This window comes from Octopus bimaculoides, chromosome 1 (assembly GCF_046866305.1).
Source record: "Octopus bimaculoides isolate indiv1 chromosome 1, ASM4686630v1, whole genome shotgun sequence".
Lineage (NCBI taxonomy): Eukaryota > Metazoa > Mollusca > Cephalopoda > Octopoda > Octopodidae > Octopus > Octopus bimaculoides.
The window spans coordinates 174,284,845-174,306,867 of NC_142928.1; the positions used below are offsets into that span (position 1 = coordinate 174,284,845).

General features: G+C 38.4%; 1 protein-coding gene across 1 annotated transcript in view; it reads right to left on the reverse strand.

Moving 5' to 3' along the window:
• The window catches only part of LOC106872778 (uncharacterized), a 46,495-nt gene that overhangs the window by 22,689 nt on the left and 1,783 nt on the right, over positions 1-22,023 (reverse strand). The window contains exons 2-8 of the mRNA XM_014919877.3: positions 14,409-14,492; positions 8,784-8,906; positions 6,752-6,859; positions 5,561-5,644; positions 3,433-3,519; positions 3,236-3,319; positions 2,616-2,708 (exon numbers count right to left, since the gene is read on the reverse strand). Coding sequence (XP_014775363.3) covers positions 2,616-2,708; positions 3,236-3,319; positions 3,433-3,519; positions 5,561-5,644; positions 6,752-6,859; positions 8,784-8,906; positions 14,409-14,492 — 663 coding nt within the window. The remainder of the gene's footprint in view (positions 1-2,615; positions 2,709-3,235; positions 3,320-3,432; positions 3,520-5,560; positions 5,645-6,751; positions 6,860-8,783; positions 8,907-14,408; positions 14,493-22,023) is intronic.

A 22,023-nucleotide genomic window follows, 5' to 3' on the forward strand; every position in this document is an offset into this window, starting at 1 on the left:
CAAGAGCCAGTCCAGGGGCACTGGCAACGATCTCACTTGGCTTGCCGGGTCTTCTCATGCACAGCACATTTCCAAAGGTCTCGGTCAGTAGTCATCGCCTCAGTGAGGCCCAATGTACGAAGGTCTTGCCTCACCACCTCAGCCCAGGTCTTCCTGGGCCTACCTCTTCCACGGGTTCCCTCAACTGTTAGGGAGTGGCACTTTTTCACGCAGCTATCCTCATTCATTCTCACCACATGTCCAAACCAGCGTAATCGTCTCTCTTGCACACCACTACTGACGCTTCTTATGTTCAGCTTTTCTCTCAAGATACTTACACTCTGATGGGTATGCACATTTACATTACACATCCAGCGGAGCATACTGGCTTCATTCCTTGCGAGCTTACGTATGTCCTCAGCAGTTACAGCCCATGTTTCACTGCCATGTAGCATGGCTGTTCGTACACATGCGTCATACAGTCTGCCTTTTACCCTGAGTGAGAGTCCCTTTGTCGCCAGCAGAGGTAAGAGTTCTCTAAACTTGGCCCAGGCTATTCTTATTCTAGCAGTTACACTTTCAGCGCACCCACCCCCACTACTAACTTGGTCACCCAGATAGCGGAAGCTATCAACTACCTCTAGTTTTTCTCCCTGGAATGAGATAGAAGTTGTTTCCTGTTTGTTCACAGTGTTTATTGCACCTGAACATCTGCCACATACAAAGACTGACTTTGTAGTTAATCTGCCTTTGATATTGCTGCACCTCTTATGTGTCCATAGCTTGCACCGGGTACATCTTATAGAGTTACTACCTACTCCTTTACTGCATACTGAGCAGGGCCATCTACCTGAAGGGGTTTGTGTTTTATCTACCTTCCTACTTATTAGGATTTTGGTTTTAGCTAGGTTGACTCTAGTCCTTGCTTCCACACCTTAAACTTCTCCTCTAGTTCTGATAGTGACTGCGCAATTAGTGCAAGGTCATCAGCATAGAGGAGCTCTGTACATTCCTGGTGTTTAATGTACCTACACATCTTCCACATGTAAAAACTACTTTCTCTGTTAGTCTTCCAGTGAGACCGCTGCACCTCTTAGGTGACCATAGCTTGCACTGGATACACCATGTGGAGTTTCTCCCATATTAAGCAGGGCCATCTTCCAGAAGGGGTCTGATTAGTCTGTTTTCCTACATATATATATATATATATATAGTTTTAGGGAAAAGAACCAAGGTTCATGAACTCATCATGAACTCTATATGTGACAGTGGATTTTCATCGACGAGTTCATGAACCTTGGTTTATTTCCCTAAAACTATATATTTATATATATTTAATACTGTGAAATTTAATTTTAATTTTTATAAATTGATTTTAATTGAGTTTTTACCTGTAATTTTGGATTTTTATCCTTAATATTATTATTATATATACATATATATATACAAAGTATGGGGGTTTAGTTCACAGGTGATTTAAATGATTAGGTATGCTAGGTAAGTGCTGTAATGGATTACTGGGGCTCCAAGGTTATAGCCGAGATGGTAGCTATGGAGCCATTGCAGATTTCTGATGCAGCAGATATATAATTATTAAACAGGATGTCAAACATTAAGGCAAGGCAAACGTCTCAAGTCATATACAATATTATTAAAGGAAGAAATTCAAAATCTTACAGCTGTTTCTGAGATATTCCCGAGTATGGGATATTCTGTCATCAGAGACAAATAGGGGGAAAAAATATGGAAAATGAGAATGGAATATATTCATAATATGACAACATAGAGGAAGGGAGTAAAAGAATAAGAAGATGGAAAGAGAGAAGAAAAAAGAAGCATAAAAGTTCATAGTTCAACTTTCTGAAGTTATAGAAACCAGAGCACGAGTCCTTAGGTTCAATCCTGCATAGATACATGAGTGTAAGTCCTAAGGTGCTATCCTAGGATCTTTTCCCTTTGAATGGCAGATCAAGAAATTAATTTTTTGTAACTAAACTCTTTCAAACTTCGGACACTGGTAGAATGTGTCATATAAAACATTTTTTACTCTTAGTGTCGTTGAGAAAAGTTTCTATTTTCAAAGTTATTTTGTGCTAAAGTTGTTGTATTTCAGTAATTTCAATCAATCAATGACGTGTATTCAGCTGAATAAAATTACTGCTGTTGTTTGTCAACATAATATAATATCCACCTCTGAGTGGGTATTATATTATGTATGTTTAAGTTGTTTAAAGTGGTCGGGCCATGGGTGTTAGATATGTTATTGCAATCGGTGTTAGAGTTTTCATTGTGTAGGTCTATGGTAGGGTTGTATGTATTTAGATAGTAGGAGCTAAGTTTACATTTATTAGATGAGGTGACCATAGATTCTATATTTGGTGTAGATGAATAGGATAATTTCAAAGTGGATCTGTCAAAGATAGAATGGTACTTATGGATACATGGGAAAATGGACTCTACTATTCTAAAGAAAGCTTTAGCAAGGCTATAGTAGAAGACATTTACCCAAGGTGTCTTACAGTAAGACTGAATCTGGAACCACATTCTTCTCTCCACATAGCCACACCTGGTATAAAATATTAAGATGTTTATGAAAAATAATTCAGAAATTCATAGCAAAGTATAATAATTCTTACCCCATTTCGAAAATTCATATTCACTGGTTTTTTGGATTCAATAACTTCACTGACAAGAATTATGTCATCAGCAAGCACACCATGGGCCAAATCCTAAAATATAAATCGAAAAATAACTGAATTGATTCTTTAGCAACATCAGTGTAATAAAAAATATCACAGGGACTTGGAAAAGACAAGAAAAAACAACAGCAAGCAAAACCAATCTTTGAAGAATTAAGAGGCAAAAACTTGTCTGAAAAGTGACAAATCTTTTATCAAATGAACTCAAATGTGAACAACTTTTCAGTGTCTCTTCTCTATATTAGTTTGGACAAAAGGGACTTAAATCTCCATTTATCCCAGCCCAGTGTCATTTCGTCTGACAGACAATATTCTCAGAATTAACATCATTCCCTACCCTGGATCCATGTTGACCAATTTTTAATAATCTCTTATTAATGTGTTTTGGATCAAGTTAGTTATTTTTCATAGTTATTCTTTTGAGTACAAATTACAGATAGAGAGCACATTTTACAGATAGTGACAATTACAACTTGTAACCTCCCTACTTAAAAAAAAAAGAGAGAAATATGCTTAAATAAGAAATAGAAATAAGAAGATATCATTTAAAAACATACCATAGATGGATTTATTTCACTGACTAAACGATCCATATTTTCAACACCATGCTCAATAGCAAGTTGTACCAAAGTTTTTCCATTCTGTAATTAATAAAAAAACCTCAGTTTGAAATTCAGTATCTTCTAGAATAATGTATTTTTTAAAGTGAGAAAACAATCAGAATTATAAGCAATTTGCTGTACTTTCTCCCTACCTTCTCTATATCTGTTCTGCACCACTGATTAACTAAACGTCGCACACTCATCAAATCATCGTTTTCAACAGCATTCCACATCCCAGGCTATAAACAGAGAAAAAACAGCTATGCAAAAAATTTAACAAGTTCATCATTTTTTATAGAATACCAATTACATCTTACACAAGCCAAAACAGTCAAATTTACAAAAGATATTTTAAAGATATTCATGCTTTCTCCTTCAAATATTAGTATTTGAAATGGAATGTTTTCATCTGTATATCACATCTGTGTTATATAAAGACTTCCAGAAATTCTATTGGATTTTGACATTCAGATAGATAGAATAAATGGACACTGTAGACCAGATATAGACATGACATGGAGAAAAAAAGAACAATTCATAATAGATGTGGTAATTCCTGCAGACAATGCAAACAAAAGTGAGAAAAGATCTCAAAATATGCTGAATTAAAAGAAGAAATATCAAGAATGTGGAGTTGGTCAACAACAAAAGTGGAAGTCATACCACTTATTGGAACAATTTAGGTTCAATCCCCAAAAGCTACTGTCCCACCTGGAATGGTTGGACATGTGAATGACAAAATTGGTATGCATGGCTGATGATGTTTAACAACACAGAAATGCAGTAACCAATGATCTGATGATGTCAATGATGCAATGTGTCTTTACATGTTGTCAAAGAGGAAAAATTTCTTGTGTGACTATTTCTGTAGTGAAAGGTCTTCCCAAGTTTCAGTGTGCACAATTATGTTAAATATTATTATACGTGCATATATTTTACTTAATGTTGTTCAGTGCAACAACATTAATTAAATCCAACTTGAACAAGCTTTATGCGATGCCTTCTTGAAATGAGAATGCATGGACAGTTTGAAAGGAATACACAAGATGTTAAGGATAAATCAGCATCATGGGCATGGCTTGAGCAAGGTGATTTGAAGCGTGCCATCGAAAGCCTGATCATTGCTGCACAAAACTAGGATCTTGCTACAAATTCAGTTGAAGTATAACATCTATAAATCTTCTGACACCCAGAAATACAGACTCTGTGGAAAGAGTGTGGAAAATGTGACCCACTTGGTAAGTGGAAGTGAGAGCCTTGCACAAAAAGAATACAAGCGCCGCCACGGTAAAGTGTGTGTGTGTATCTTTATTGGCACTTATGCCGTAAATACCGATATGAAGTAACAGAGAACTGGTGTGAGCATGTTTCAACTAAAGTTATGCAGGAGGATGGAAAAGTAATGATATTCTGGGACTATGATTTTCAGACGCATCGTGTAATCGAACACCGTCGGCCGGATATTTTCATATTGAATAAGAGAGACAAATACTGTCAGATCATTGATGTAGCCATACCAAATGACATGAATATTGTGAGTAAAGAGGCTGAAAAAAATCACCAAGTACTCTGAATTGAAAGTGGAAATGGCAAGACTGTATGGAATGTGAGAGGGTAATGTAAAAGTGATACCAGTGTGGTGATTGGAGCGTTGTGCTCAATCCCATTGAAACTTCAAAACTTTTTAAGGCAACTGGAAATCCCATGCAAGACTGATGTCTTGCAAAAAGCAGCCTTATTGGGCACAGCACACATCTTAATGGAAGTATTATCTGTCTGAGGACTTTGTTGTGACTTGACAGATGACTAAAGACTCCAGTACATTTTTACCTACACTGAGTTATGAAGGAATAACAACAACAACAACAATGGCAACAACAACAACAATAATAATAATGTTCTGTCTTGTCATGAGAGGAAAATTTGTAGGAGTTCAACAATTGAAAAAAAAAATGTGCCCAGTTTGTTAGTATATCACTAGTACTTACTTTATCCATCCTGGAGGGATAAATGGCTAAGTGAACATTGGTAATATTTGAACTTAGAATATAACAGGACAGCATTAAATATTGTATGCTAACTAATCCAGTATGCCACTGGGGCTGAATCAACTGCAGTATATAACTGGTATTTATCCTTTTAACCCAGAAGGGAGGATAAGCAAAATTAAACTTTGCAGAACTTGAATTTAGCAAAATGTAACTAAATATTGCAAAACAAAAGATCCTAAATAGAAAATAGAAGATAGCAAATATAGTACAGAAAAATTATATTACAAACCATATATTTTTCAAACACATTTTTGACATTGTTTTGCAATGTGGATTTTCTTCTTGTGAGTTCATCAAGGACATTGATACCCGCCTGAAAATATATTTCATTGATAAAACATGAATTTAGACTTTAATAACAGGTAAAGAGTTACAGTTGCAAAGTATTCACAAAAACTAATATTCAATTGCTGAACGTATCTAATTATAAAGAGCAAGAAATTTGCACAAGCATGTCCATGTGGTTAAAAAGTCTGCTCTATATTGCATGGTTTAGGGTTCATTCCTATTGTGTAGGGTCTGTTAGCTGGTGTTTTGCACTATAGCTATGGATTGATCAATGTCATGTCAGTGAAATCTGGTAGACAGAAACTGAAATATCCAGCCGTAGAAACTCTGCCAAATCAGATTGGAGCCTGGTGTAGCCATCTCGCTCACCAGTCCTCAGTCAAATTGTTCAACCCATGCTAGAATGGAAAGCGGACGTTAAACGATGATGATGATGATGTACAGACCAGCAAATTTCACAGAAGTGGATTAATCAATACCATCAATTCTGATGCTTGACAGATACTTTCTTTATTGCCTTCAGTGAGATGAAAGATAAAGCTGACCTCAATAGGACTTGAACTCAGAATATAAAGAGTTGGAAAGCATTTTCATTAACAACTCTGCCAGTTCACTGCCTTACACAGTTTCTGATTTAGACACAAAATAAATTTGAGGGCTGAGGTACTCGCCAGGTACTTTATTTTATCAACAGCAGAGGTATGAAAGGTAAAGCTGACTTTGGTGGGATTCAAACCCTGAACATAAGAAGCCAGGACAAATATCACAAGGTAGTTTGCATGTCACTTTAATGAGATTCTGCCACCCACAACCTTAATAATCCTTTCTACTATAGGCACAAAGCCTGGAATTTTGGGGTGTGTGGGGTAGAGTTGATTACATTGATACCAGTGCTTAACTGGTATTTATTTTATTGACCCTGAAAGGATCAAAGGCAAAGTTGCCTTTGATGACATTTGAACTCAGGACATAAAAATCCATGGGAAATGCTGCAAAGCATTTTGCTTGATATGCTAACAATTCTGATAGCTCATGGCCTTAACAACAACAACACTTAGCAACAACAACAACACTTAGCAACAACAACAACACTTAGCAACAACAACAACACTTAGCAACAACAACAACTAACCTGATTAACAGCATACACATCTGCATTACACCGCAACAAGGCCTCAACAAAATTGGCATCAATTTCTTTCCCATTTTGCAGATATGTCAAAAGTGGAATGGATCCATCCTGACAGAGTTATAATAGAAAAGAGTTTAGAAAAAATATATAAAAATAGATCTAACAACTTCATAAATACAAGCAAGAAATCAAATAAATAAATAAATATATATATATATATATATATATATATATATATATATATATATATATATATATATATATACTGATATATGCATATGAGTATACACAAGCACGCATACATATATAAACATATGCACACATACATACACATATATATAGGAGAAAGAAGACAGAAACCTGGCAGGTATTATTAGTGACAATCAAAGAAAAGGGGAGATAATTTTAAGGAATTAAGACTGGTTTTTGCAAAAATATTAATTTACTTTAAAGCAGTTGTGTACTGTTAACTCAATCTGACAGTCCCAATAAGGGAATCATACTGCTGCTATTTAGCCCTAGGAAGCTGGACCGCTTGGGACTGGCAAGAAAGCCACTGCAGAATAAATTAGCAGCTGAAACAAAGTTGCTACTGACACAGCTCATTTCAAAACATTACTTGTGCTCCAAATGTGGATCTTAGCAATCTTCAGATGCCCCTACTTGGGAGTAATATAATGTAATTAGGTATAACTATACCTGTATTAACTTTATTTCATTTATATGCTCATGCTGTATCTAAGGCTTTATTGGTTTTATGTGGGAAGAATATTATTCATTGTTAGAATGGAGTTCAAGATATTCAAGATATTAAAGAGGTTTGGTAAAATTTACCTTTAATTAATGTTATTCTTAATATTTCTTATGTAGCAGTATATGGATTTCTTCTTCTGGCAAACTTTTATTCAAAGATTTAATTATTGAGACGTTAATGCATAACAGATTTTTCCAAATTTTAATGGGAGTCAAAACAACTTAAATTTCTTTTCCTTCTTCTATAGTTTTATACAAAGCTTCCATACAATACTATAACAAGTTCTTCCTTGTTATAGCATACATCTAATCCCTAATACTCACGTTCAGTCAGCATCTCTTTTACCCTTTTACATAAAAGAGAAGTAGGGAACAGGTTAAGTCATGTGAATTGTGATCCCTACAGTGGCTGATTGAAAGATGCTTAGGATTCCAATCACTCACTTTTACTGTCACACAGCATGGCTTCTTTTATGGTTTTCTCTTTTAGTCCTTTATTCAAACAAGAGCCTACACCATAAGAAAAGTATTATTTAATCTGTTAACCCCAAGTTAGCCCTGATCAAAGAGATCAATGATCAAAGATATTCTAGCCATGACCATCACAATTCTATCTTTTTAAATACCAAGATATACATTCTCCAATGGCTTCTTTCTTTAACATGGTAGCTTGTAATTTGAGAGAAATCTGACTATTGTTTCTAGCAGGTCAAGTAACCATATAGAGGCTTTCTCATTAACCTTTAACCTTAGTGTAGTAATTTAATTATGTACAATAAGCCATTTCACACTCTGAGACATGGCATATTAATTTCAAATTTTGGCACAAGGCCAACAGTTTTGGGGGAGAGGCCAAGACAATTAAATTGCCCCCAGTGCTCAACTGGTACTTATTTTACCAACCCTGAAAGAATGAAAGGCAAAGTGAACCTTGGCAGAATTTGAACTCACAACATAGAGATGGATGAAACGCCACTAAGCATCTTGCCCAGTATGCTGATGATTCTGCCAGCTTGCTGCTTTAACACTGAAAGATAATGTCACTTTAGCAGTGGGTGATAACTTCTGTTGCTGGTAGTATAATAGACAGAAATTTCCTCATCATTGTTGTCATTATGTGGAGCATCATTGCTAAACTAATAATCTAAACTGCCTAAAACAGCTTGAGAAAAGTTTCGTCATGATAATGGTGCTGGTTAAGGTGGTTGTGACGATAATGAAAATGAGGATTATTTCTCTTCAGGACATTACAATATACATAGTTAAATATGGCACTTACTTTTGCATTTGGGTGATTGATATTAAGACCTGCATTCCGTAAGAGGTAGACAAGTTTAGTGGCTTCAGCTACACCACTAGGTTTCTCAACCAATCCGTTGATGAGAGTATCAAAAAGGTCATCCTAGAATTAAAAGGAAACATATGCAAAGGGATATTCCTCAAATACTTATAATTTACTAAATATTTAAAACCTTTTTTTGTATTATGAAATGAGGACATTTTTAGAATAATAAATATTTCTTTTTTTAATACTCTTGTTCTGAGGTTTACATTATAACAGTTGCAAACATTATAATGCATCCTAAATGGGTGAAACCTGTCCAAATCTTAGCAGGTATGTGATAATGCACTTTAAGGAAGGTGGAAACACTATATTAATGAAAATTTCAAAAAATATATATATAGACCCAAGAACAATGAGAAATAATTCTACAATCATCCTTGGAATAACAGGTGCAAATCAGAAAGAGACAGGAATATGACAGAGAGGTGGAAAGGGGCAGAGAGAATGACAGAAAGAAGGGGAGAGACAGATACATTCACAAAGGTCTTTTGGATTTTTACACTTTCATTTGTGTGTATGTGTGTGTGAGTGTGTGTGTGTGTGTGTGTGTGAGAGAGAGAGAGAGAGAAAAGATAATTGATGACTTATAATAATAATAATAATAATAATAATAATAATAATAATAATAATAATAATAATAATAATAATAACAATAATAAGTTAATAATTAACTCTTTGAAAGCAGAAAGTGGATATATCTGCTTGAAATTTTATTACAGTTGTGGAAAGTGGTTTTACCTTCAGGTCTGACTACAGCCAATTTCTTCCGTAAGGAGAGAGACAGGCAGACAGACAGACAAAGAAAAAGAGGGAGGGAATGAGAACAATTGATTCTATATTGAACTAGTACTTTATTTATCCCAGGCGATCACAGAGGAATTCAAGACAGGATGCCCCTGGGAGCTCCTCTATGCTGATGACCTTGCACTAATTGCGGAGTCACTATCAGAACTAGAGGAGAAGTTTCAGGTGTGGAAGCAAGGACTAGAATCGAAGGGCCTTAGAGTCAACCTAGCTAAAACCAAAATCCTAATAAGTAGGAAAGTAGATAAAACACAAACCCCTTCAGGTAGATGGCCCTGCTCAGTATGTAGAAAAGGAGTAGGTAGTAACTCTATAAGATGTACCCAGTGCAAGCTATGGACACATAAGAGGTGCAGCAATATCAAAGGCAGGTTAACAAAGAAGTTAGTTTTTGTATGTGGCAGATGTTCAGGTGCAATAAACACAGTAAACAAACAGGAAATAACTTCTGTCTCATTCCAGGGAGAAAAACTAGAGATAGTTGATAGCTTCCGCTATCTGGGTGACCAAGTTAGTAGTGGGGGTAGGAGCGCTGAAAGTGTAGCTGCTAGAATAAGAATAGCCAGGGCAAAGTTCAGAGAGCTCTTACCTCTGCTGGCGACAAAGGGACTCTCACTCAGAGTAAAAGGCAGACTGTATGATGCATGTGTACGAACAGCCATGCTACATGGCAGTGAAACATGGGCTGTGACTGCTGAGGACATGCGTAAGCTCACAAGGAATGAAGCCAGTATGCTCCGCTGGATGTGTAATGTCAGTGTGCATACCCGACAGGGTGTAAGTATCTTGAGAGAAAAGCTGAACATAAGAAGCATCAGTTGTGGTGTGCAAGAGAGGCGATTGCACTGGTACGGACATGTGGTGAGAATGGATGAGGATAGCTGCGTGATAAAGTGCCACACCCTAACAGTTGAGGGAACCCGTGGAAGAGGTAGGCCCAGGAAGACCTGGGCTGAGGTGGTGAGGCAAGACCTTCGAACATTGGGCCTTCTGACCGAGACCTTTGGAAATGTGCTGTGTGTGAGAAGACCCGGCAAGCCAAGTGAGACCTAAATCCAAGGCCTCTGCCAGGGGTGTAGCCAGCCCACTCATGCGTACCTTTCCTACATTGGACACTAAACTCCGCTTGCGAAGACTTGTTGAGGCAAGTGAAATTGAAGATTGCAAAAGTATTCAATCCACACCAGCAGAGGAAACATCAGTGTAAGAAAAAAAAAGTATATAAATAAACAAGAAAAAATACCTGCCTGCCCACAGATTATATTTTCAGAAATGACAACATTATTTCCTCTCATTTATATATCATCATCATCATCATCATCATCATCGTTTAACGTCCGCTTTCCATGCTAGCATGGGTTGGACGATTTGACTGAGGACTGGTGAAACTGGATGGCAACACCAGACTCCAGTCTAATTTGGCAGAGTTTCTACAGCTGGATGCCCTTCCTAACGCCAACCACTCAGAGAGTGTAGTGGGTGCTTTTACGTGTCACCCGCACGAAAACGGCCACGCTCGAAATGGTGTCTTTTATGTGCCACCTGCACAAGCCAGTCCAGGGGCACTGGCAACGATCTCGCTCGAAAATCCTACGAGAGCCAGTCAGGCGGTACTGGCAACGATCTCGCTCGAAAATCCTACGAGAGCCAGTCAGGCGGTACTGGCAACGATCTTACTTGGCTTGCCGGGTCTTCTCACGCACAGCACATTTCCAAAGGTCTCGGTCAGTAGTCATCGCCTCGGTGAGGCCCAATGTACGAAGGTCTTGCCTCACCACCTCAGCCCAGGTCTTCCTGGGCGTACCTCTTCCACGGGTTCCCTCAACTGTTAGGGTGTGGCACTTTTTCACGCAGCTATCCTCATCCATTCTCACCACATGTCCATACCAGCGCAATCGTCTCTCTTGCATGCCACAACTGATGCTTCTAATGTTCAGCTTTTCTCTCAAGATACTTACACTCTGACGGGTATTCACATTGACATTACACATCCAACGGAGCATACTGGCTTCATTCCTTGCGAGCTTACGTATGTCCTCAGCAGTTACAGCCCATATTTCACTGCCATGTAGCATGGCTGTTCATACGCATGCGTCATACAGTCTGCCTTTTACTCTGAGTGAGAGTCCCTTTGTCACCAGCAGGGGTAAGAGCTCTCTAAACTTTGCCCAGGCTATTCTTATTCTAGCAGCTACACTTTCAGCGCACCCACCCCCACTACTAACTTGGTCACCCAGATAGCGGAAGCTATCGACTACCTCTAGTTTTTCACCCTGGAATGAGATAGAAGTTGTTTCCTGTTTGTTTACAGTTTTTATTGCACCTGAACATCTGCCACATACAAAAACTAACTTCCTAGTTAACCTGCCTTTGATGTTGCTGCACCTCTTATGTGTCCATAGCTTGCACCTAGTACATCTTATAGAGTTACTACCTACTCCTTTTCTACATACTGAGCAGGGCCATCTACCTGAAGGGGTTTGTGTTTTATCTACCTTCCTACTTATTAGGATTTTGGTTTTAGCTAGGTTGACTCTAAGGCCCTTCAATTCTAGACCTTGCTTCCCAGTCTAGCAATTTATCTCATCATATCAGTAGTAATTATTTCATGAAGTGAGAAAAGAATTCAGTTTAAGTGAACTTGATAGGATTTGAACTCAAAATTTTAAACTATAGTTTTAAACAAGGGATCAGGAGATGTGGCAATTTGCTGCACTTGATAAGACACTTCAAGTTAAGTAAAATTACTGTCTTCCACACACACAGGCTTGTCCTTTCAGGTGTTGGTGCTGCATCAATGCACCTGTGCCAGTGCTACGTTAACACTCCCATGCCGGTGCTGCATAAATGCACCTGTCCTGATGGCACATAGAAAACACTCAGCACACTCTGTTCAGTGGTTGGCATTAGGAAGGACATCTAGCCATAGAAACCATGCCACAACAGACAGTTAGAGTCTGGACAGCTACCTGCTAACCAGCTCCATGTCAACCGTCCAACCCATGCCAGCATAGAAAGTGAACGTTGAGCAATGATGATAGTAATATATTATAGAACTGGTCCACTATTTGTCTTTAAACTAAACAGTTATATTACTAGGTTTAGTTATATACTATCAACCCTTTAACATTTAAACCAGCCATATTAGGCCGAAATATTCTACCTGTTTTATGGTCAAACCAACTAGATCTGACTTCTCACACCTACCCAACAATATCATTCTAAAAATAAATAATCACACCTTTGAAATCTTAAAACTGTGAGATAATGCATGATTAATTCAAAACAATATGAATAAATAAGCATTAGTCTGAAAGTTAAAGAGTTAATTAATATAACTTTTTTTTGTACTTTTTAGAATTAGGATGCATAGTAGATGTTTCATCATCATCATCATCGTTTAACATCCGCCTTCCATGCTAGCATGGGTTGGACGATTTGACTGAGGACTGGTGAAACCGGATGGCAACACCAGGCTCCAATCTAATTTGGCAAAGTTTCTACAGCTGGATGCCCTTCCTAACGCCAACCACTCAGAGAGTGTAGTGGGTGCTTTTACGTGTCACCCGCACGAAAACGGCCACGCTCGAAATGGTGTCTTTTATGTGCCACCCGCACAAGAGCCAATCCAGGGGCACCGGCAACGATCTCGCTCGAAAAACCTCATGTGTCACTCGCACAAGAACCAGTCCATGGGCACTGGCAACGATCTCGCACGAAAGATATCATGTGTCGCCCGCACATGAGACAGTCCAGGGGCACTGGCAACGATCCCGCTCGAAAGATTTCATGTGTCACCCGCACATGAGTCAGTCCGGGGGGGGCACTGGCAAACGATCCCGCTCGAAAAAGCCTCATGTGTCACCCGCACAAGAGCCAGTCCAGGGGCACTGGCAACGATCCCGCTCGAAAGATTTCATGTGTCGCCTGCACATGAGCCAGTCCGGGGGCACTGGCAAACGATCCCGCTCGAAACATTTCATGTGTCACCCGCACAAGAGCCAGTCTAGGAACACTGGCAACGAACTCGCTCGAAAGATATCATGTGTCGCCCGCACATGAGCCAGTCCAGGGGCACTGGCAACGATCCCGCTCGAAAGATTTCATGTGTCACCCGCACATGAGCCAGTCTAGGGGCACCGGCAGCGATCTCGCTCGAAAAAAACCTCATGTGTCGCCCACACATGAGCCAGTCCAGGGGCACTGGCAACGATCCCGCTCGAAAGATTTCATGTGTCGCCCGCACCCCAATAATGCCAAGACCATTACTGACACCTTGAGATGTCTCCTTATTGACTAGTTTTCCACACAAAGTATTTTATAGCTGGATGTTTTTACTACTGTCAAACCTTATTTAACTTTAAGGTAACTTATTGCATTCTAATATATTTCTAATGATTGCATCACAATACTGTATTTTATATTTCTGCTTCTTGAATGTATGCTGATTGTAATTGTAAAAAAGACTTCTAACCATGGTTACAGTTACGATGAGACAGAGCCATCTAACTCATGCAAGTATGGAAAATCAAACATTGAATGAAATCATGGATGATGAAAACCATGATGATGACAACAGCAATGACCTTGATGATGACAACGGCAATGGTCATGATGACAACAATGATGATGGTGATTACGATAATGTTCAATGGCAATGATAGCAACTAAGACAGCAGCTAACAATTCAATGTTATTTAAAAAATTTTTTTATAAAAGTAAAGCTTCGTAAATTACATATTATTAATGACTTACTTGCTGTTCTGATATCAGTGTTTCTCCATAGAGAACATCCTTGGATTTGTCTGGGTTCAGCTGTCTCACATACTCATACAGTTCCTAAAATAAAAAGATAAATAATCATTAATATCATTGTGTATGCATAATATATTATATATATATATATATATATATATCATCATCATCATCATCGTTTAATGTCCGCTTTCCATGCTAGCATGGGTTGGACGATTTGACTGAGGACTGGTGCAACCGGATGGCTACACCAGACTCCAATCTAATTTGGCAGAGTTTCTACAGCTGGATGCCCTTCCTCTCCTTGTTTCTTTCCGTGTTCCTTTCTGTAGAAGAGCATAGGCTCGAAACGTTAAAGACTTTCTCAATTCCCGAGCGTTATACTAATACATCTATTTGTCTTCAACACCACCTGTCTTCATCTGTTGTTTTTTTGTGAATTCTCCCTATATAAGACTGCTGGTCTTCCATAAACAACCTTGACTGGACTTGTGCCTCAAAGGATACATTTCTAGGTGCAATCCCATGGTTATTCATTACCGTTTTTTTTTATGTTCATAAATTACATTACCTTCAGATTGACAACTGATATTTGAGGTGTAGGTGTTTGTTTTGGATTTTGTATGATTATTTTCTACATTATTTTCTACATAGGCGCAGGAGTGGCTGTGTGGTAAGTAGCTTGCTTACCAACCACATGGTTCCGGGTTCAGTCCCACTGTGTGGCATCTTGGGCAAGTGTCTTCTACTATAGCCTCAGGCCAACCAAAGCCTTGTGAGTGGATTTGGTAGACGGAAACTGAAAGAAGCCCGTCGTATATGTGTGTGTGTATATATATATATATATATATATATATATATATGTATATGTGTGTGTGTGTGTGTGTTTGTGCGTCTGTGTTTATCCCCCCAACATCGCTTGACAACCGATGCTGGTGTGTTTATGTCCCCATCACCTAGCGGTTCAGCAAAAGAGACCAATAGAATAAGTACTAGGCTTACAAAGAACAAGTCTCGGGGCGATTTGCTCGATTAAAGGCGGTGCTCTAGCATGGCCGCAGTCTAATGACTGAAACAAGTAAAAGAGAAAATAAAAAAGAATTCTAAATTTCATTTGTTTTAGAATATACAGAATTGTAGAATGAGTTTATCTTAATTTTTGGAAAGTGTATTAAAAATATTGACTTATTTAACTTTGTTATACCACTCTTAAAGTAATTGCTCAGCCCCTTTAAGTGTACAAATATCCACTTCCCTTATATTTGCACATATTAGATCTAACCCTTTCGATTTATCCCTCTCTTACCCTCTTTTATCTTTTTTCTTTCCCTTCTTGGCATTCTCTCTCTCTCTCTCTCTCTCTGACCACTGAAGTTTTCTTTGAAGCTACACTGGAAATACCCATCCTAGTTGATTTATGATGCTCTGTACATTTAAAGTCCTTTGTTTTATGTCCTCAGCCAAACAACTCTCTGAATATATAGACTAATTAACAAGTTCACCTTCAAAAGAGATCTTATTAATTGATACACAAAAATCCATCATCTTTACTCTGTGTTATCATTTGCATGTCCAGCAGAACTTTCTCCAACAAAAATATGTTTTCTCCTTCCATCAAATTGATTTTTCTATATAGAGATGAATTCATTCAAATTTTTGTTGTATTAACTTATTCCTTTGGTTATGATGAAATGACAATGGGCTTTTTATGTTATATAATCAATATTACATAATCATTGCTTATATTCATGTTTACCAACTTGTTATATGATTAATTTGACCTATAAGTTATTGAAGCAGCTACAACAAAGGGATAAATTTGATACCAGTACCTCTATTCTTTTGCTTGTTATTTTATACTCTGATTAATTTATACTTCTAGAAGTTTCAATTTGTATGAAATGCATGCTTTTGTTGAAGCATATTTCCTTTCAAGACATTCGACATTCTGTTAGTTGTTACATGCAGGAGTGCTGACTGAGGTAACCATCTGGATTCCTGAATACCCTTTTATGCTGTGTATATATATCATCATCATCATTTAACGTCCATTGTCCATGATGGCATGGGTTGGATGGTGTGACTAGAGCTGGCAAGCTAGGGGGACTGCACCAGACTCCAGTCTGATTTGGCATGGTTTCTATGGTTGGAGGCCCTTCTTAACGCCAACCACTTTACAGAGTTTACTGGATGCTTTTACATGGTACTGCATGGGTGCTTTTACATGGCACTGCATGGGCACTGCAGGGGTGCTTTTACATGGCACCATATGGGTACTGTTATGTGATGGTGCTTGGGCACTTTTACGTGTCACCACATAGGCACTTTTACGTATCACTGCATAGGCACTTTTACATGTCACTGCATATATATATATATATATATATATATATGTATATATATATATATATATATAGTCGCCTTCTAGCACTTCTGCTGGTGGCACGCTAGAAAATCATTTGAGCGAGGCCGTTGCCAGTGCCACTGGACTGACTCCTGTGCAGGTGGCATGTAAAAAACAACTTTTTGAGCATGGCTGTTTCCAGTACCGTGTGACTGGCCCTCGTGCTGGTGGCACGTAAAAGCACCCACTACACTCTCGGAGTGGTTGGCGTTAGGAAGGGCATCCAGCTGTAGAAACTCTGCCAGATCAGATTGGAGCCTGGTGCAGCCTTCTGACTTGCCAGTCCTCAGTCAAATCGTCCAACCCATGCTAGCATGGAAAGCGGGTGTTAAACGATGATGATGATATATATATATATATATATATATATATATATATATATATATACATATATAAAGTCTAAGATTGAAGGCTATGGTATTACATTCATTCCTTCAATAGGGTCATTTCAACAATATATAGTTCAGAGAGATCATGAATATATATATATGAAATATCAGAACATAATATAAAGCAGCAAGCTGGCAGAATCATTAGCACACCTGGCAAAATGCTTAGTGGCATTTCATCCAGCTTTAGATTCTGACTTCTAATGCTGCCTGAGCTGATTTTGCCTGTCATCCTTTTGGGGTTGATAAAAAGTACCAGTAGAGCACTGAGGTTGATGTAATTGACTTTGCCCTTCCCCAAAATTGCTAGCCTTGTACCAAATTTTAAAACCAATATTACAACATATTATATGTGATCCATGATCATCATCTTATTAGACAAAAGTCAGAAAAGCAATAGAATTTACACTTGGAAAATTATGATTTATATATAGTTGTTTGTAAAGAACACAAGAGAAGCCTTGTACATATATAGATCAAGAGAATCTTTTGACATACATAAGAGAATGTGGTAGATAAGTATTGAAAACAGAGCTTAAGTTAGTTGCATTAAGTAGAGTTATTCAATCATGATGCTTTTAATATTTTATTGTACAATACAGTTATCTATTAGAAAATAAATTATCATAATTTGATTATCAGCATACAATCATACACACACACACACATATATAAACACATATACAAGTATACCCAGACATATGTGTGTGTATATGTGTGTGTATATATATATATATATATATATATATATATATATAATCATAAATATATAGGGATTGACAGTAACCTGCTTCTCCAACATACTGAGAATTCAGAAATAGCAGTCAAAGAACTACTGATTTCAAAACTACAAATTATTACTCCAGATTGATAGCGATATTTTTGATACACACAGAACCAAAAATATCGCTATCAATCTGGAGTAATAATTTGTAGTTTTGAAATCAGTAGTTCTTTGACTGCTATTTCTGAATTCTCAGTATGTTGGAGAAGCAGGTTACTGTCAATCCCTATATATTTATGATTATAAATTATTCACCGAAAAAGGTTTTTTTCATACTGAGCTACCCGGCAGAAATTGTTTAATTATTAATTTTATTACTAATTGATGATTCCCTGCCCTGCATATCTATATATATATATATATATATATATATATATATATATATAATGTGCGAAACCTGGTCTACGATTAATTCTTCATTTTGTATATTTTCATTTGTCTTGCCCGTTCATGTTCTGGTGTACGCTGAATTTCCCCAGAGAACATTCTTTTCTTTTGTCCACTTAGTGGTCATCCCTTCTCATATGTATGTAATATAATTTTTCTGAATTTTCTTTATGCTAGGCCACTGGTTTTAAATTGGTGTTAATTAAATTAATATCCAATTTATCACCCTTATTATATATATATATATATATATATATATATATATATATATATATATATATATCATCATCATCATCATCGTTTAACATCCGCTTTCCATGCTAGCATGGGTTGGACAATTTGACTGAGGACTGGCAAACCAGATGGCTGCACCAGGCTCCAATCTGATCTGGCAGAGTTTCTACAGCTGGATGCCCTTCCTAATGCCAACCACTCCAAGAGTGTAGTGGGTGCTTTTACGTGCCACTGGTACGAGGGCCAGTCAGGCGGTACTGGCAACAGCCATGCTCAAAATGGTGGTTTTTACGTGACACCTGCACAGGAGCTAGTCCAGCGGTATTGGCAACGACCTTGCTTGAATGTTTTTTCACATGCCACCAGCACAAGTGCCAGTAAGGTGAAGCTGGTAATGATCACACTCAAATGCTGCTATTTACGTGCCACTGGCACGGAAGCCAGACAGCTGCTCTGGCAATGATCATGCTTGGAGGGTGCTGTTAGTGCTCCACTAGCACAGGTGCCAATCATCGAATTTGGTTGAATTACGATTTCGATTTCACTTGCCCCAACAGGTCTTCGCAAGCAGAGTTTAGTGTCCAATGAAGGAAAGATATGCGTAAGTGGGCTGGCTACAACCCTGGCAGAGGCCACGGATTATGGTTTCACTTGGCTTGCCGTGTCTTCTCACGCACAGCATATTTCCAAAGGTCTCGGTCACTAGTCATTGCCTCTGTGAGGCCTAATGTTTGAAGGTCGTGCTTCACCACCTCATCACAGGTCTTCCTGGCTCTATCTCTTTCACAGGTTCCCTCAACCGCTAGGCTGTGGCACTTTTTCACACAGTTATCCTCATCCATTCTCGCCACATGACCATACCAGCGCAGTCGCCTCTCTTGCACACCACAACTGATGCTTCATAGGTCCAACTTTTCTCTCAAGGTACTTACACTCTGTAGAGTGCACACTGACATTACTCATCCATCGGAGCATACTGGCTTCATTTCTTGTGAGCTTACGCATGTCTTCAGCAGTCACGGCCCATGCTTCACTGTCATATAGTCTGCCTTTTACCCTGAGTGAGAGGCCCTTTGTCACCAGCAGAGGTAAGAGCTCTCTGAACTTTGCCCAGGCTATTCTTATTCTAGCAGCTACACTTTCAGCGCACCCCCGCCCGCTAACTTGGTCACCTAGGTAACGGAAGCCATCAGACTGAGGACTGGCGAACCAGATGGCTGCACCAGGCTCCAATCTGATCTGGCAGAGTTTCTACAGCTGGATGCCCTTCCTAACGCCAACCACTCCGAGAGTGTAGTGGGTGCTTTTACGTGTCACCAGCATGAGGGCCAGTCAGGCGGTACTGGTGATGGCCACGCTCAAATGGTGTTATTTATGTGCCACCTGGACAGGAGCCAGTCCAGCGGCACTGGCAATGACCTCGCTCAAATGTTTATTCACGTGCCAGTAAGGTGATACTGGTATAAACATATATATATATATATATATATATACGGTTTAGATATAGATTCAAGGCTTGAATATGGTACTTATGCGAAGGCACCCGAATTTCACATCCCAAAAGGATGGGTGATTAAAATCAAATAATAAGCAACACGGATTTCAAAAGTGATTGCAGTACGCACGTTTCATGCTACTTCAATTTATTTAAGTAATGTGAGCATTACCTTAAATGCAATATGAAGAGCAATCTTCAGCTGCACGAAAAAATGTAGAAAAAAGACATATTATAAATATATATATATATATATATATATATATATATATATATAAATCATCATCATCTGTTGTCCATGCTGGTAGGGGTTGGGATAAAGATAGTTATGGCTGCTGTATGAGGTTACCCAGGGTTTCAAGTCCATAAAGCACTTAGCTTTATAGTCTCTTCAGACAGTCATTAGGGTCTGAGAGAGATGCTGTAAAGCCAAGTGCTTTATCAACGTGAAACCTTGAGTAACTCCTTAGAGCAGCCATAACTATCTTTATCTAATTACTTTATCTAATTACTCTACTGCTCTGTAACTTAGAGTGTGCTTCTCTTTCGGATTTATGATTTACTGATAATGTGTGTGTGTGTGTATACACGTGTATGTGTGTGTGCATGCACACACATATATATATATGCATACGTGTATCTATAACAAAACAAGAAATTGGAAAATTTATTGTTATTATTTATTCACTATTGCACATGTTTCATTTGCTAATAGGAATTATAGAGTTTTACATGTTAAAGAGACATATAAGGAACTTTCTATCAGAAATTCTTCAGACAAATAAATTAAATAATATAAAATTTATAGTTAGATGAAGTGTTTATATTTAGTTAGTAATCAGGAGCCATATTGACAGTTATGAGTGAGGAAGGAAGAGCAAATTTGATATTACAGAAGAGAAAAGAGTGGGAGTTACACACACACACACACATTCAGATACACACACGCTTTTATACATATAATGGGGATGTATATAAAATCATACACATGCAGGCATGGCTGTGTGGTAAGAAGCTTGCTTCCCAAACACATGGTTCTGGATTCAGTCCCACTGCATGGCACCTTGGGTAAATGTCTTCTACTATACCCTCAGGCCGACCAAAGCTTTGTGAGTGGATTTGATAGACAGAAACAGAAAGAATCCCGTTATATATATATGAATATATTCATGTGTGTGTCTGTGTTTGTCCCATCACTTGACAACCGATGTTCGTGTGTTTATGTCCCCATAACTTAGCAGTTCAGCAAAAATGGATCGATAGAATAAGTACCAGGCTTACAAAGAATAAGTCCTGGGTTGATTTCTTCAACTAAAAAAGCAGTGCTCCAGCATGGCTGCAGTCAAACGACTGAAACAAATAAAGAATGTACAGATTTAGAGGGATATAAAGGAATTTATATATGTTCCAAAGGAAACAGCTCAAGCTCAAGCGAAATTGTGATGGCACCTGTGCCCAGCGTCGCCTTCTGGCACTTGTGCCCGCGGCATATGTAAGGACTTTCGAGCAATATCGTTGCCAGTGCCCCTGGACTGGCTCTTGTGTGGGTGACAGATAAAATACACCATTTTGAGCGTGGCCGTTGCCAGTACCGCCTGACTGGCCTTCGTGCCAGTGGCACGTAAAAAGCACCCACTACACTCTCTGAGTGGTTGGCGTTAGGAAGAGCATCCAGCTGTAAAAACTCTGCCAAATCAGATTGGAGCCTGGTGTAGCCATCTGGTTTCACCAGTCCTCAGTCAAATCGTCCAACCCATGCTAGCATGGAAAGCGGACGTTAAACGACGATGATGATGATGATGATATGTGTATATATACATACATATATATACACACACACATATACATATATCATCATCATTTTAATATCTAGTTTCCCCTGCTTGTATGGGCTAGACTTTATTGAGGTAGATTTTTTATGG